The following is a 16,697-nucleotide window of genomic DNA, read 5'->3' as shown; positions in this document are numbered from 1 at the left end:
GAACCAATCATTAAGGAAATGGGAGGTGCTCAGGCTGTGCAATTCGAGAGCTACCCAAACCCTTCTTGGTTAAAATGCTTGTTGTGTAATCTGTACTCAGTAGATATCTCTCAGTGTGTTAAATACTCTAGAACAGTCAGAGTTTGGATAGAAAGAGTGGAAAGATCAGTCCTAGGGTAAGTGTATCTTCTTATTTAAACACATAAACTAAAAATTTTGTCATAATCAAGTTAATGGGAAAATTGTAAGGGCTTTACAAACAATATATCAACTTCTTTATAGTCAGTGCTCTCCTGCATTATTATTAAGAGTGAACAATAGATATATTTCTGAATGCTAAACTTCCCAGACCTGTGAGAATGTCCCTAATCAACAACAAACTTTCTCACTGATTTTCAGCCGAGTACAGCAAATTAAGCTTCGTGCTATCTCCTCCTGCTCACACCTACAACAAGCAATTCCTTGTGAACAGCATAATTTGAATCTGTGGCACAAAAGTTACTTGTAGTGACATTATAATGAAGTCCCAGCAGTAGCCTGAGACAAAATTTAAAAAGAAAAGAAAAGAAAAAAGAGCCTGAAAGACAAATAAATAACAAGTCACATGCAAGTCCCAGATGTTTATAGATGAACAGTCCTTAGGAATTTAAGATCACATGTTTGCCACATAGTAACACAGGAAATCTCCCACGACTTGAATGCATATACAGGCCATTGACATTAAAGACTTCCCTCAAATGATTATTAGGCAGTATAAGTGAAGGCTAGTAGGCCATCCATTCATCAATGGTGCTTGTTGGCAACCAGGGCCTCCCCCGGAGCTGCCTGTGCAAGGGGCCATTAACAGCCGCAGTTGGGCTGCGGGGGAGGAGGGGTTTCCTTGAGTCTTGTGCTCTGCTTTGCGGCAGTGATGGCAGGGTCGGTCTCCAAACTCTCTGACATTTTATCACAGATGATATCCACGAGGCGCTCGAAGGTTTGCTTGACGTTAATGTTATCCTTGGCACTTGTTTCAAAGAACTCAAACCCTAGAAGAAACACACAGAAACACATCTAGGTCATGTCACGTGTCTGTGGTCACACGAGAGCTGGTTTGCATTTTGAATGGTGCCAAAAGGGTAGTGTGGGCAAACAGTGGGTTGGGTTTGGTGTGAGTTGGTGGGTGGGTATGAGCTATCATTTGAACAAATGCCACCATCTTGATGGTCACTGACCATGAAGGAAAGAGTTAGTAAGTAGGATTGGTTATACATATTTTGTCCCCACTGATTCATTTGCTTCCAGCATAGCTGAGCTAATTAATTTTTTTTCCTTGCCAGAGTTAGTAGAAATGGCAGCACTAAGAATCTTCAACACCAAAGTCAACCTTGCCTGTCGTTTTCTTCTACTTCTGCAATTGAGAAGATATCATGTATACATTCTTCTGAGAAGGAGGTGACTAAGTTCCAATATCATCCAGCTCTAATTTTTGCCTTGTCTATCTTGATGTGTCTGAGGGAGGCTGCTTCTCGTCATTATTTTTTTTAGTATCTTAATAGGACACAAGGTGGCACTAAAGAGTCACAGGAGTTACCTTAAGCCTGCTTCAACCTCCTTTAGGAGATTTTTGAATGGTGATAGACTAACAGCTCTGCAGGGCTTTTGTAAACAGCTGCATCTAGCTACTGGGTGCTGTTTTATTTCAATAGCTGTGGCATCTATTGGCAGCAATGTTTTAAAACCAATAACTGGGAAAGGACACTTGATAAATTATAAACAAACAGCAAATATTGCAAGAAAGTGCAACATGCAGAGACAATTTCACACTTTCCGTGATCTAGTAGGTAGAGGCAGCCTTGTGTGCTTCTCCAGACACAACCTTATCACCCCATTGTTTGCATTCACATTCCACTGGCTGAGCTTGCCATTCAGTTGCCATGACAACTTTCCCACTAGGCCAGCTAGAGATTGCTCTGGTCCAGTCAGGGGATGTTGATTTAGGATGTGTTGGGCTGAACACAGAAAGGATTTTCTAATCCATTTGAGTTTTACACCCTATAAATCCTTCTGGTTACATCTGGTCTTATCACAGAGGAGCCACATGGATTTGGAATGATTAAATCCAGCTGATTTCATCCCAGCTCCTCTGGGGCCAGAGGAAGAACGGACTAGTACTTTACCTCTATGTCCAAAATCCCTCAGCCAGTGAAGAAATAGTTAATTTCTTAGACACTATTGAAAGATAGGAAGCATAAATAATTGTCATGAGTTAAATTTTCTAATTTGGTTATGATACTATCTAGTCAGCTGACTAAACCTGAGCTTGAGTTTCACTAGTTACTCTATTGTTGAAATCTGTGGGGATAATTGAGGGGGGAAAACACACTGAAAATTACATGAGCAGAGCCAGCCAGAGTGCCTGGTTCTGTAACATAGAGATGGATATTTCAAGCCGTTGGTCATTTTGTTATTGTATCTCTCAACAAAATTTATGTTTATGTAGTTCTCCTACAGTTCTACAAGAGAGACCATCTGGTGCTCACAAATGTTGATTTCTAGTGTTTGTACTGTCTATGAGGCTATATCCTTCACCTCTCAACAACAAGCAGATCCAGACTTTGGGAGAGGAAGTTTTCATTTATACCCAAACTTCAGCCATTAGAATGATCTGCATTCTACTTGCTCAGATTTCACTACTATTTCCCAGCACTGATGCACACCTGTAATATCAGCAGGTACTTATGAAACCGAGATAGGATGATGTGGTATGAGGCTGGATGAAGCCCAGCATAAGGCACTACATGAAAGCACAAAAGGCTTCGAGTATATATAGCTTAAGAAACAGAGCTGCTTGCCTAGGCAAGCTTGAGGCCCTGAATTCAAATTCCAGTACAGCACAACATAGATACAGTATAGCATAGATTTTGTTCATTTTAAATAATGAAAAGAAATTGACTTGATTTAACACTGTCAGTGAAACAAATGGCACAATCTTTCACAGTATTTTAACAAGTTTTCTGTGTCTTATACTGTTAAAGTACATCAAGACAGCCATCTTGATAGCTGTTATCTCTACAAATGATAATAGCATTATGAAAGATGTCTGAAGTTAGTCTGCTTCTCATTGACCAATCAGACAAGTTTATCACAAAATAACATATAAAAATATCTTAGGATTAAAATAATCATTATTAAAATTTTACTATGTAATTGTTTAGATTCAAAGCAAGTGGGAGTATAGAAATCAGTCCACGATTGTCTCTTCAGTTTCTAAATTCATCTATCAGTGTCTTCATTCATACACCTATAGGAAGCCACTCAGACCCTACACTTAACTGTGTTCTTAGATGTTGAAAGCTCACAACCTAAGTTGTAACCATAAACCCAACTACTATAGCCTTTAATATTATAACAATTCACTGGATTTTATGTCTATTGCCTCCTACTGTCTCAGTAGTGTTTCAACCTCAACTATAGCAACATAAGCTTGTTCTCAGAAATCTTAATCCTCCTATCCACCCACACCATCAATGGGAAGCCAATGTCAGTCCATGATGCTTCAGAAACCAGGTCGTATAAAGTGATCTTTGAAGATCACTTCCAATTTACTGGACAGGAAAATGTGGCTCATCAAGATCAATAAAGGTCACTCAGCAACCTGGCTGTCAAGCTTGAGAAAGAGCTCCTGATAAATAGGTTACCAATTTAGCTTTTAGGCTTGGACATCTGTCCCTCAGACTGTGTCATCTGCTATTAATAACTTCAGCACACACGTGCCTTCATCAACTAAACACTGAGCACTTTCAATAAACCATAGAAACTCTGACCATCCTTTCTTGTTCCTCCCTATCGAAACCTTTCTAGTTTCTCCTTGGCAGAAGCTACATTGCTGTAGACATTATAAGCATGGTCTTGTGGTCTAAACACCTTTGCTTCAGGCTTTTCCATCAAGACTGTAAAGGGATCACTTCTGCCATAGCCAGAAACTGCTCCACATAGGACCTATTGGTTTTAGGAAACAAACACGCACTTGGGAAAAATTTAGATGGAAAAATATATCACCTATGTTGAGGAGAGAAAGGAAGAAGCTCAAAGCCAACTTTGTGCCCCATTTACACAAATGTGTGTGTATGTGTGTGTGCATGTGTGTATGTATCACCAAAGGAGTCAGAAGAGTCAGGGTGAAAAATAGATTTCACTCAAGGCCCAAGGGGTGTGCTTTTCTTGTTCAATTCCTAGATGGGAAGCCTACACGCAGGAGAATCATTCAAAATGAATGGAAAGCTTCTAAATTGTACCTGAGACCTCTTGAGCTGGAATCAAGGCAAGGGAGTGGGTCCTCAGACACACATTTATCAGGCTACTTGGACCCTTTATGCATCTGAAACCTTAAGACTCACCCTTCGCAGAGCACACATATCCATAGCAGCCCAATGGACAAAAACATACAACTAAGGGCTTAGACCAAGGATACAACTAAGCCAAGCGTGCATCCGCTAGGACTAGATTAGCAAATTTTGGTCTACACATATAATGGAATGTTATTCAACCTTAAGAGGAAGAAATTTTGACATATGCTAGCATATAGATAGACTGCTGGGACATTATACTAAGGGAAATAAGAAAGTCATAAAAAGAAAATGACTACATATTTCTACTTAAAGGAGGTAGGTCCCTGGTGTAGTGAAATTCACAGTGATAGAATGAGGGTGGCCACAGGCTAAGAGGAGGGAATAGAGAAGATGTTTAAGAGGTACAGAGTTTCAGTTATGCAAAGAGAGGAGACTTCTAGAGACTGGTTGTACAATGGTGTGCATGTTCTTAATACTACTGAGCTGTACAATTTAAAACAGTTCAGAAAGCTAACATCATTTTCTATACCACAATTTAAAAAGATTCAAATAATTTCTTGGCCTTTAGGCTAAAATCAAGTGAAAAAAATGTTTACTATCACTACATATTTCTGTAGGACATTTAAAAATGATAGAGCCTCTTTGGGAAGCAGTCTGGAAGTTTCTCAAGTGTTAAACAAGCAACTGATCCATCAATTCTACTCCCAGATATAAATGCAAGGGAAATGAATACAAATAGCCACATAAAACTGTGTTCATAAAATTTATGGTAGTATTAGTCATATTAGACAAACAGCTCAATAGCCCCAGACTGATAAATGGATAAATAAAATGCACTAAAGCCATGACAAAGAAGGAAGTATTAGTACATTCCACAGCATGGATGAGATGTGGAAAGAATATGCTAAATGAAAGAAGACTATATATTATATAGTTCCTTATATATGACATGTCCAAGGAATAGATTACTTAGTCCAAGAAATAGATTACTTTTTACTTAAGGGCAAGGTTAAGAGTGAAGGGAAAGGGAGAATGAATGCAAAAGCACCTATATCCTTTCTGGAGTGATGAAAGCATTCCAAATTTGATTGGGATGAAGGCTGCACATCTCTGTAATTGCAGTGAATCATCTACTAGAAAACCCCTCTCCATCCCACCACAAACCCTTCATATGGGTGGTTAAGTCTAACTCTCTTTGCTGTGGTCAGTAGAATGAAATAGCAGCTGATAACCTGGTGGGGGGGCATGTCTATGTTGAACAGGAAGTTGATGAATGCCATACTGCATAGCTGGTGGCATGGGCCAGGCCCTGGTCTCTACATTTGGCTCCCTGAATGTGTTTTAGGCTAAGGAAGGTTTGGAGAAGTCTGGTATCTCTTCAGTCTGACCTCCACAGGACAGCAAGTGGGCCTTTAGGCCAATAGCGTGCTGACCAATGAGGTGGCAGGCTCCGGGATGTGACTCTGGTACTTGAAGAGCATGAAATGTCACAGAACCTCACAGAGATCCTTTTCCAGCTGGGACTGCATTCTATCAGTGGTGATAAAAAACAATTCCAATAATGAACACGGAGTGGCCCTTTTACAGGCCCTTTCTCCAGTGCATACATTCAAATTATCTAGTAGTTGACACCAGATTCATCCCCACACATTAATACCTACACTGTATTGTGAAATGCTACCTGCTTTATTCATTTATTTTTCTTGCTGGGGCATAGGTACTAAAATGATAATGCAGTAAATGATCATCATTCCTAATTGTTAAAAGTCTATATTCTGAGGGGCTGGGAATACGGCCTAGTGGCAAAGAGTGCTTGCCTCTTGGTTCGATTCCCCAGCACCACATATATGGAAAACGGCCAGAAGGGGCGATGTGGCTCAGGTGGCAGAGTGCTAGCCTTGAGCGGGTAGAAGCCAGGGACAGTGCTCAGGCCCTGAGTCCAAGGCCCAGGACTGGTCAAATAAATAAATAAATAAATAAATAAATAAATAAATAAATAAATAAATAAATAAATAAATAAGTCTATATTCTATGGTCTCTCTCATAGGGAATAATTAGCACAGGTTTAGGCTAGTCACAGCAGAGGATCACAAGAGCCCAATAGCTATGCCCTTATGAATGCATAAGATGATGCTATGTGAAATGAACTCCATGTTATGGAAACGACTGTTATATCACTGTTGTAATTACTTTCAATATGCCATGTGAAACTGTAGCTTCTATTGTTGATGATCCTCTTGTATGCCCTTCCTGTGGTTGTACCTGCACTATCACTGTATCTTATCTGAGTACATTGGAAACCGTGTATTAGAACTAGGAAAGTGAAAGGAAATATCAAAATTGAGAGACAAAGGACAAACGACTCCAAAAGCAATAAAACCATTTGGTGTAAACCAACTGAACAACTCGTGGGGGTGAGAGGGAAAGGGGAAGGGGGGAGGAAGGAATGAGGGAGGAGGTAACAAACAGTACAAGAAATGTAACCAAGGCCTAACGTATGAAACTGTAACCTCTCTGTACATCACTTTGACAATAACTTTTTTAAAAAGTCTATAATCTGAAGTTTCTATTTTCAGACTCTCAAATAGAATCTTCCGTTTCCTGACTCTAGGGCCAGTTCTGTCTTAGTTTTTCTTTTTTGTGGAACTGGATGGTCTGCGCTGCAAGGAAAGGTCATTGTGCTGCAGGGTGGGTGACATTTGGGCCAGAAGGGCCAAGGGAAAGGATTGCTGAGCAGCATGACAAACTGTTGGATTAGCTGGTGCCATGCTGGGCCCCAGCCTGCGGACAGACTTTAGGAAGAGTGGGTAAAGGATTGACCCACTTGCCTGAAGAAAGGCCAAAGAAAAAAGGCTGAAGCTGCAGAGAAGCAAGATCAGGGACTCTGCCAAAGGCTAGTGTTGCTATTTAAAAAAAAAAGTCAAGTACTTAAGTTTTCCAAGTCCTTGTTCTTAGCCAGGCATGACCAGATGGGAAGATTGTGAAATGATACAAGGGCATTCTGTGGCTTTGACAAACATTGGTCCACAGAGAGGTTTTCCCTCTCCCCATCCAGGCATCAGCATAACCTACTTCATATCCCTCAAAGCCCAGCTACAGCACTACAGAGGAAGGAGCTGAGCTTGCAGATGTCAAGGCTGTATCAGCTCTCAGCTGAGCAGAATCCAAGCTCCGCAGCTTGACATTCAGTTCCCCTTTGTAGACTTCCTCCAGCCAGTCTGCTCCCAGGCCTACTCTCACCCCCGACCCTCCACTTGCACGGAGCTCATTCTGTCCCTGACTGGTGGCCAACCCCCACTGTCTGGGAATATGTGCTTGAAGCATATTTCTTCTTCCCCCTCTTCCCAAGTCAACCCATCCCACTTGCTGTCGTTTACACCTGGCCCTAGACTGTAGGAAATTTGATTTGTGGCTAACTTTAAAAGAATGAGGTTTTCCCCAAACATATTCGGATGTCTGTGTACTTTTAAACCTTGGAATGTTCAGTTGAATGAGCCTTTGAAAGGCCTGGCCTGACATTTGTAGCTGGCATACTACAGCTCGAGTTTTCACTCCAACTAACCAGTCTTGGTCTCCCCTGTTGTCTCTGATATATAAAACCCATGTATCAACCATCATTTCTCTTTACACTTGAACTTGCCATGTGTCTTAGCACCCACAAAAACGTGAACAGTGGAAAAAGGGAAGACGCAGAAAAAAACTTCATTTCAAGAGAAAGGAGAGAACATTCCATTACTGTTGAAAGCAAAAAACCCAACATTCTTCTTAATCAGCAAACAAAGCATGTTTGTATCATAGACCTAGCGCATTTAAGTTATTTGTATCACCTGTCAATAGATTCTTTTTTTTTTTTTTTTTTTTTTGGCCAGTCGTGGGCCTTGGACTCAGGGCCTGAGCACTGTCCCTGGCTTCTTCCTGCTCAAGGCTAGCACTCTGCCACTTGAGCCACAGCGCCGCTTCTGGCCGTTTTCTGTATATGTGGTGCTGGGGAATCGAACCTAGGGCCTCGTGTATCCGAGGCAGGCACTCTTGCCACTAGGCTATATCCCCAGCCCTGTCAATAGATTCTTGAGTCTGAAGTCTCCCAGTTAGAGCTGAATTCCTTTAATAGCTATAAAGTCTTGCTTGAAAGATTGTAAGCCACGCTCGGCACTGTGTTTTCTCCCATATATTTGGAACTTAGCTGCTGTTTGGGAGGAGGCCTAAAATTTACATCACACAAAATTCAACATTTCAGTCATTGCAAAGTGTAAAATCCAGTGGCTTTTTGTATATTGACAATATTGTACAACCATGGCCACTATCTAATTTTAGGACATCTTTATATCCTCCAGAGAAGCCCCTCTATCCAGTAAGCAGTTGCTCCCTGTTCCGGGCTGGCCTCCCATATTAGGTGCATCTTACTCCCCAGTTGAACTGTGTGTCCCTCACAAGGCTCTTCAATGCTGATGAAATACTTAACATAGTGCCCAACACGAGCAGGTGTCCAGCAGATGTTGGTTGATTAAAGGATTGATTGCTGTTAATTGGGAGAAGATAGTAGGGTGAGAACAGAGAAATGGAAAAGAAGACATGGTTTGCTTTGTTCATGCTTAGGAATGACTAAACCCATAAGCAATTTTGTTAGCCACATTATTTCTAGATGGAGTTTACCAAGCATAGAATCCACAAAATACCATTTTGGTTTTGTCTGTGGGAAATTAATGATGTAGAACAAATCAAACCAGCACTATTCACCCATAAAGAAATACATTTCTGGGAATTTTGAAGAAACAGAGTTGTTACACTTCAACATGGGTACTAGTAATTTTAAAGTGCTGAGAAGTCATGGTTCTGGTAGATTGGGTATTGATAAAGAGTTGAGGATAATTTATGATGTGAGAGTGGCTGTTTATGTGCAACTAGGTACCCCGTGTTTCTTTTTTATGTTTTAAGAGTTTGCATCCTTATATCCTTGTAGCATTTCAATAGGTATTCAATGGACCATTTCTAGCCCAGTCTATTTATGAATTACTAACAAAAACATTAGAGCCTTTTATTTCTATGCAATTTTAAATTTGTATGTAATTTAAACTTTTAGGTAAATTTATAAACTTGTATAGAAGTTTACATTTATATGCAATAATATTTACAATTAGAAGGCTATTTTTACTATAAAGATGCATTGAAATACGGAAAATAATTTAGTACATTTTAAAGTAGTAGGGCGTAAACAAATGAGAGTTTATGATGATATCCAAGGACGTGAATCTTAAAATATAACTAATATGTATTGAGTACTACTTCATGCAAATTACTATACTGAACTACTTGAATTTAATTCCAAGTTCTGGAACCAGCTACATGAAGTAGCACCTATAAGTATTCCTTTTACTTTTGAGAATTCTAGTTGAATCATAATGTAGGAAAACCAGGACAAGAACTAAAGTCTGATTGTAATGTTACACTTCTGTTAAACTTGCTTTGCCCTGAGAGGAAAAGAGAGGGGGGTGGCTAGAGAGAGGGAGAGATAGAGGGAGAGAGAAAGAGAGAGACAGAGAGAGAGACAGAGAGAGAATATGACAAACAGAGAGAGAGAGAGCCATTTCCTGCTCTTCATATAGGAAATGGGAGATAAGACTAAAAACGACAGCCATATCCTTGGAATACACATGATTTCCTAGCATCCCACATCCATTACGCAAGTCTGGCTCACCAAGATAGGTATGACTTATTATTCTAAAATATGGAGATATCTCTGGACCTGTCCAAATCATGGGGAAAATAAGTAAGCTACAAGGCTGTCTTTCTTCAGATAAGCTTTTGTTCCTTCTCTTGATAGAGCTTGTATCTGGAAAGGAAACTATCAGTCCAGAAGCAGCTGGTTTATTCACTGAATTCTCAAACAGAAGACAAAAATGAAGATAAATCTTGGTCTTTAAATCTCTTCATTAGAGTAGTCACTTCCTTGTCTAATAAATCCACTCCTGGTGAATGCCAGTTAATTAAGGTTAAGAGAGACAGAAAAGCATCTCTCTCTTATCTTTTCCTACCCTTGTGTTGTTCCATCCCTCTTAGAGCCTTTAAGGTATGTAAAATAATTTGGTATATGACAGAAGAGACACGTGTACTGCTTGTCAGCTGCTTTCAGCCTATCTGCCTATATTGATAATCTTTTGTAATCGCAAAAATGATGTTATAAACCTCCCACATGGCCCTTAGCACAGCAAATGTTCCAAACCCCTCGTGCACCTAAAGTGAGTAGGGAAATATGCTCTGATGACTTTCATAGATGAAATATCATGGTTTAGTCTGTAGATTGTTGGGATGAGAAACTGAAGACACATAATAGTACATCTTTGGAATTTACGATTAAGGACAAAAAGTCACTTTCAGAGAATAAAGTTACTAAATGCCACAGTGTGCATGTGATTAGCCATCTTCAGATGTCACACATTTCAACCTAACATTAACAAACTACTTTCTAGTGAGAAGAGTCCCTTCCCAAAACAATAGAGGAACTAAAGTATCTTTTAAATCTGCAACACAGTGTTTCTCTCTTAGCTGTGGTCTAATGAATTATAATATTTCCAAGGTGAGACCATTCATGAATAGAGTGTGAAGTTAGCTTCCCAGAGTTACAGAAAAGTAAAACCGAAGATGGGGAGGATCATTGCCACGGGGGTCAGGGAGAGAAGAGAAGAGATGCTTGTACTGGGTTCAGTGACTATGCAGTTTTACTGGTCCACTCCAGCAGGATAAGGATGTACTTTCCTCGCTCGGTGGTTTCTACCTTAATGCCACAGGTTGGGCACAGAGATAAGGTATGAACGAGTAGACTACTATTTGGATGGTTGGATGTTCAATTTTTGCCAAGAGATACTGCTATTTTAATTTCAGTATTGAATCTTCCACTTTCAATAAATTCCATGAGATATTCAACACTTCATTATAAAACAGGTTTATATTAATAGATGAATATAGGCTAATTCTGAGCCCGTTAAAGGTAGGCTATGACCTGAGCTTACTGACCATAGACTTGGCTAACCTTTAATACTTGGTAACTTAGGAGGGTTAAATGCATTTTCAGCTTCTAATATTTCTAAGTTTAGAGTAGACTTGTTGGGACAGAGTGTGTGGTTAAGTGAAGAGGTATCTATATTGCAATTACACAATGTTTATATCTCTTGGGGCAAATAATAAAAGGCATTTTAAATTACAATTCAGTCCCTTGTGAGTTTAGTTAGTGTAATTTGTTCTGTATTGATCCCAATTATGATAATTCTACTCTCAGAGAAAAAAATATAACTCTGGCCAGTATGCAAAGTTGATAAACAGACCCCAACAAACCTATACCAGCTGCAACTACCTAGGACACAATTCACAGTTTATGAAGGGCAAGCAGTCCCTGCTTTGAGGCTCTTTCAGTTTCTAACACTTAGTTGAGTAAAGGCTGCCTACAAGATGCTAAGATGCTTTTTTTTTTTTTGTGGAGCTAAAGATTGAAATACAATGCAGCTTGTATTTTTTGTATTTGACCTTAGCTTTTGAAAACATTGTCATTCACATTTTTATGTTTTAAAAACCACAAACCAATATGAATGAAGTCAACAGTTTACACAAACTGCATGATATAGAACTGGATTTATTTTCAAATAATTCACAAAATGTATCTGTAGGTTTGTGTGAATGAGAGGACGGCACATCTTGGAAAATCTGCCTAAGAGTAGGAATGAAAGTGGGGTGCTGAGAATTCAAGCAAGAAGAATAACTGTGGGTAATTTTACGATAGGGCAGAAGACAAAGATGTGGTCAGTTAGAGGGCAGGTAGCTTTGATCCACAAAGGGCAGGATGATAATAGGAGTCTGGAAGCTCTTAGCATGAATATTGCACATATGTAGCTCTTAGGGAAGCAGGACTTGTGGGAATGGTGATATTCCAGGGATCAAATGTTGGTAGAAATATAGATAATTAAGAAAGGCATGTGAAAGACCACACAAAATAGATTAATTGACTAAAGAAAGCAATGAGAAAGATAGGAATTGGATAGTGTCTTGAGAATTCTTTAACTAGAGAATATAAGTTGTAGATATATTTACAAGTCAGAGTGTAGAACTCTGGGTGTAAAGAAGAACACGGTGTCCATTCAAAGGCATGTTGCAAGGGTGTGGAGTGGTGGAGCTGGATGGCCATATCATGCCATCCAAGCCGAGTCACGTTGGAGATTGGAAGGGGAATGATTCATGTGTGCCCTGGGGAGCAAACACTGATTGGGATTGCCCTTAGCCATTGGGGAGGGCTCATGGTCACTTTATTCATAAGGAGCACTTTCTGAAGAATGACTTTCTGCTGCCAGGAGATGGATTGAGATCCATAGAGTTACGACATACAGATTAAGAGATTTAATAGGACTTTGGGGAGTCAAAGATGCGGCCAAAGAGGAAATGGAGTTTCCTCCCTAATACATGGAGGCAACCACACTCGAACATACTGAAATTTCGCCTTGATTTATCTTATACCTCTTGGAAACACCCAGCCCAAAAGAATGGGAGCCAGGAAGACTAATGGTAGGGTAGAGTGGCTGTGCTTCTCCTTAGACAGCTGTGTGCAGCCAGGTATTTACAACATTTAAATAGCACTGCTGGGAATCCCTGGAGAAGCCAGAAGTTGGCAATCGCTCTTTTTTCATAAACACTACAATTAAGATCTAAACTAACTTTTGAAAGCTGCTAAAAAAAAAAAACAGCAGTGCAAATTTGGAGCAGGTGGATTGAATTTAAAAATAAGCTTTAGAGCAATATGCTATCCTTACTGGAGTTATTGGTTCCCCAACCTGACTCTAGGGTGGATTTGTTTTTAGGGAAGGAGAGAATAAGTTTTAAAAAGCATATGAAAGGAAAAAAATCATCTGTTATTACAGTGGAGAGGCTTAAGACAATGTTGTATGCTTCAGCTTAAGAGCACAGCTTGAAAATGGCCAAGCTAGGAATTTGCCAACCACCAACAGAGTCTCATACTCCTCTGATTTTGGAGCACCAGGGAAGCAAATGGCCTTTGGAGAGCAGAACTCACACAAGGATGACAGGCTAAAAGTCTAGGAAATGAGACTGGATACAAAAATAAAATGTGTGTCTCACCATACTATGAAACTAGTGATGATCTTTTTCTTAAGGGAACGTTAACAATGAAGCCATTAGCAACCTTGTTGGCCAGTTTTTAAGATTTGCCTTACTTTGGCATACACATTTCTTATGTTATACAAAAATGGCATTAGTGAACGCAACCTTTAAAATTTAACTGCATTTCATAGGCTCCTGAAGTCAGATGGTGAATTCAGTGTGAGCATGTTCTCTGACAGTCATTAGCAGCAGGGAGAGTTCAATTGTTGCAATGAATGGGTATATCCAAGGGAAGGAATAGAGAGAGAAGTTGTGGGCCAAGATGGAAAGCCAAAGTACAAGAGACCGAAAGACAAAGAGGAATTTATCAGAGATGGAACACAATGGCTTGACATTGGAAAGACAGAAAGTTTCAGAGTTAACTAGGAGGGATAGGGTGCTAACATGGACCAAATGACAAAGTGCCCAGCAATTGGAAAGTTAGGAAAATTCTCAGAGGATAGTCTGCCAAAGGCTACATGTTTGTTTCTAGAAGGCAGAATTATCCATCAGATTGTGTTGCATTGTTATAAAAATAAATATTTGGTGAACTAAAAGAACTGGATTGGTAAGGACACTTTTTCTTAATGATTCTAAGGAGTTCACAGATACATTGTGGTTCCATCAAGTACCCTTATTGGTATGAGCAAATATTGTATGGAAATAATCACTCATCATGGAGAATTTACCGAAATCAGATTGATAAGGTGGTTATTTTCAGCCATCTGCCAACAAGATATGGTATGACCATTAGAAAAACAAGGCCTAACCTCTATGTGGATGTAATAGTATTTTAGAGAGTGGAATTTTACTGGTAATTAAAAAAAAAGTAGAGACCTTCAAATTTGGATTCGGCAAGTATGCTTTTCAATGTTGTGGAAACGAGTGTTATATCACTGTGGTAATTATTTTCAACATGCCATGTGAAACTGTAGCTTGTTTTGTTGATGATCTTCTTGTATCCCCTTCCTGTGGTTGTACCCGCACTATCACTGTATCTCATCTGAGTACCCTGGATACTGCATATACTGGTATTAGAACTAGGGAAGGGAAAAGGAATATCAAAATCTAGAGAGAAAGGATAAAAAGACAAATGACTCCAGAAGCAATACTTACAAAACCATTTGGTGTAAACCAACTGAACAACTCATGAGGGGAGAGGGAAAGGAGGGGGGGAGGGGAAAATGAGGGAGGAGGTAACAAGTTTGATAAGAAATGTACTCACTGCCTTATGTATGAAACTGTAACCCTTCTGTATATCACTTTGACAACCAAAAGAAAGCACTGAGGATGCTCTACTTTGCCTATCTATGTATAAATCCACAGCACAAAACCCAGATGACCCTTGACCCTTTTCCTGGTGCTCTCATGACTAGAATCAAACTTTAGTTGAGACAATCATTGCAAAGAAGAGGAAAAACAAAGAGAGAAAGAGAATAGTGTAACTCATCTCTAGTAAAGTTCAAATGTGTTTTGTGAAAATTCAGTTTCATTCTTTTGAGGTATTTAAGCACTGGGTTGTTAAGCAGAATGAATGCCTACCCACAGATCCTGGCTAAAAAAATTGAAACTTTTGACTAATCTGGTAAGAATCACTCCATATGATCTCTGTCCTATAGGAAAAAAATATCCAAACAAACACAAAGGAAGCCCAACTCTCTAATCTCTAGTATTATGATTGTTTCCCAAATCAACTCACTTGTATAATTATACATTATTTTTTATTTTAATTTTTTTCCAAATTTTTATTATCAAACTTATGCACAGAGAGGTTACAGTTTCATATGTTAGGCATTGGATACATTTCTTGTACTGTTTGTTACCTTGTCCCTCATACCCCCTCTCCCTCCTAATTATACATTATTGCTAACTTTTCTACTCTGTTTTTTGTTATCAACTTAGTCCTTTCAGTGTTTGTGTTCTTTATTATAATGCCTCCTCTCCTCTTTGTAATTATTAGATTTTACTGTTCTTTGGGGATTCTTCAAGCTCCATCATCCATTTAACCTCATCTCACCTTCATTTCCCTTTATCTTTCACTTCCTCCTAGGGACACTGGAGTTTTACCTCCGCAGCTATCTTCTCTGTACCGTTCCTCTTTGGCTTCCTACTCTCCTGTAACTATAACCCCTCCTGGCAGTATTTTCTCTCTCCCTCTGTCTGCCTTCCCTCTTGGCCTCTGCCTTCTAGTTCATCAAGATCTCAACTGACCTGTTTGTTGTTGTTATTATCTTATGACTTCTGCTATCTTGTATGTATTTCTTGTCTCCAAATTTGATTGATATAGGTTTGAGTTCAGAGATTAAGGATCACACTTTTCATGTCTCCCATGATGTCTGGCACAATAGAAGGGTATATAATAGGTGTGTCATAAAAATATCTTGCATTTACTTGTCATTAATCCCTCCTTGACACTTGAAACTACTTTACTCATTACATTTTTCTCTTGAGACACAATGTTTTATGCCTGAAGCGCTTTAATATTTCTAAAACTCTCCCACATTACCTCATTTTATGTTATCTATATAGGCTTGGTTAAGTAGGCATAGGTTATAATAAGGAGCTAAGGAGATTGAACCTTCCAAAGATTTGTTACAGTAACACACCACATCAGTGATGTTGGAAGAACTAGAATCTAACATGTAACCTGTTCTGTGACACTACCCTTTTCAACAGTACTCTGAGAACAACATAATCATGCAGTACAGTACTCATCTAATGCAAAATGATATATATGGAGGAAAAACAAAGAAAAAAAAGAAATAGTGAGAAAGGCAAACCTGAGCTTCTCCTAGAATAAGCATTTGGATATTTTGTGCTAAGATAAAAATTTGGTGCATAATTTTTACTTCTGTAATCGGGCTTGAATTCTACTGGTAAAACAGGAAATGAAAGGAAATGAAAGGAAATGCACTAATCACTTAGGGAGAGGGGTTGATTTTCAGTGTATACACACACACACACACACACACACTCACATACATATAATTCATAGAGGTGGAATTCTGTTCAGTGTTACAAATAATTATGAGACACCTTCTTGTTTGTTTCTTACCAAGCTGTTCTCCTAAATGCTGGCCTCTCTCGGTTGAGATGACCCGCTCATCTTCCATGTCACATTTGTTCCCAACCAGGATAACCTGGGCATTATCCCAAGAGTATGTTTTGATTTGAGTTGACCTAAAAGAAAAATACCAAGCACAAAATTATCAGAGGAAAACAGAGCAG

General features: G+C 39.3%; 1 protein-coding gene across 2 annotated transcripts in view; it reads right to left on the bottom strand.

The window, feature by feature from the left end:
* Nucleotides 1–597: 597 nt before the first annotated feature.
* Rab3c (RAB3C, member RAS oncogene family) overlaps nucleotides 598–16,697 on the bottom strand; it is a 195,998-nt gene continuing 179,898 nt past the window's right edge. For both annotated transcript variants that reach the window (XM_048368174.1, XM_048368173.1), the window contains exons 4-5: nucleotides 16,525–16,649; nucleotides 598–1,028 (exon numbers count right to left, since the gene is read on the bottom strand). In XM_048368174.1, coding sequence (XP_048224131.1) covers nucleotides 841–1,028; nucleotides 16,525–16,649 — 313 coding nt within the window. In that variant the 3' untranslated portion in view covers nucleotides 598–840. The remainder of the gene's footprint in view (nucleotides 1,029–16,524; nucleotides 16,650–16,697) is intronic.

This window comes from Perognathus longimembris, chromosome 19 (genome assembly GCF_023159225.1).
Source record: "Perognathus longimembris pacificus isolate PPM17 chromosome 19, ASM2315922v1, whole genome shotgun sequence".
NCBI classification, from domain to species: Eukaryota; Metazoa; Chordata; class Mammalia; order Rodentia; family Heteromyidae; genus Perognathus; species Perognathus longimembris.
The sequence above is the reverse complement of the archived record's forward strand: the minus strand, read 5'-3'. Positions and strand labels throughout refer to the sequence as shown.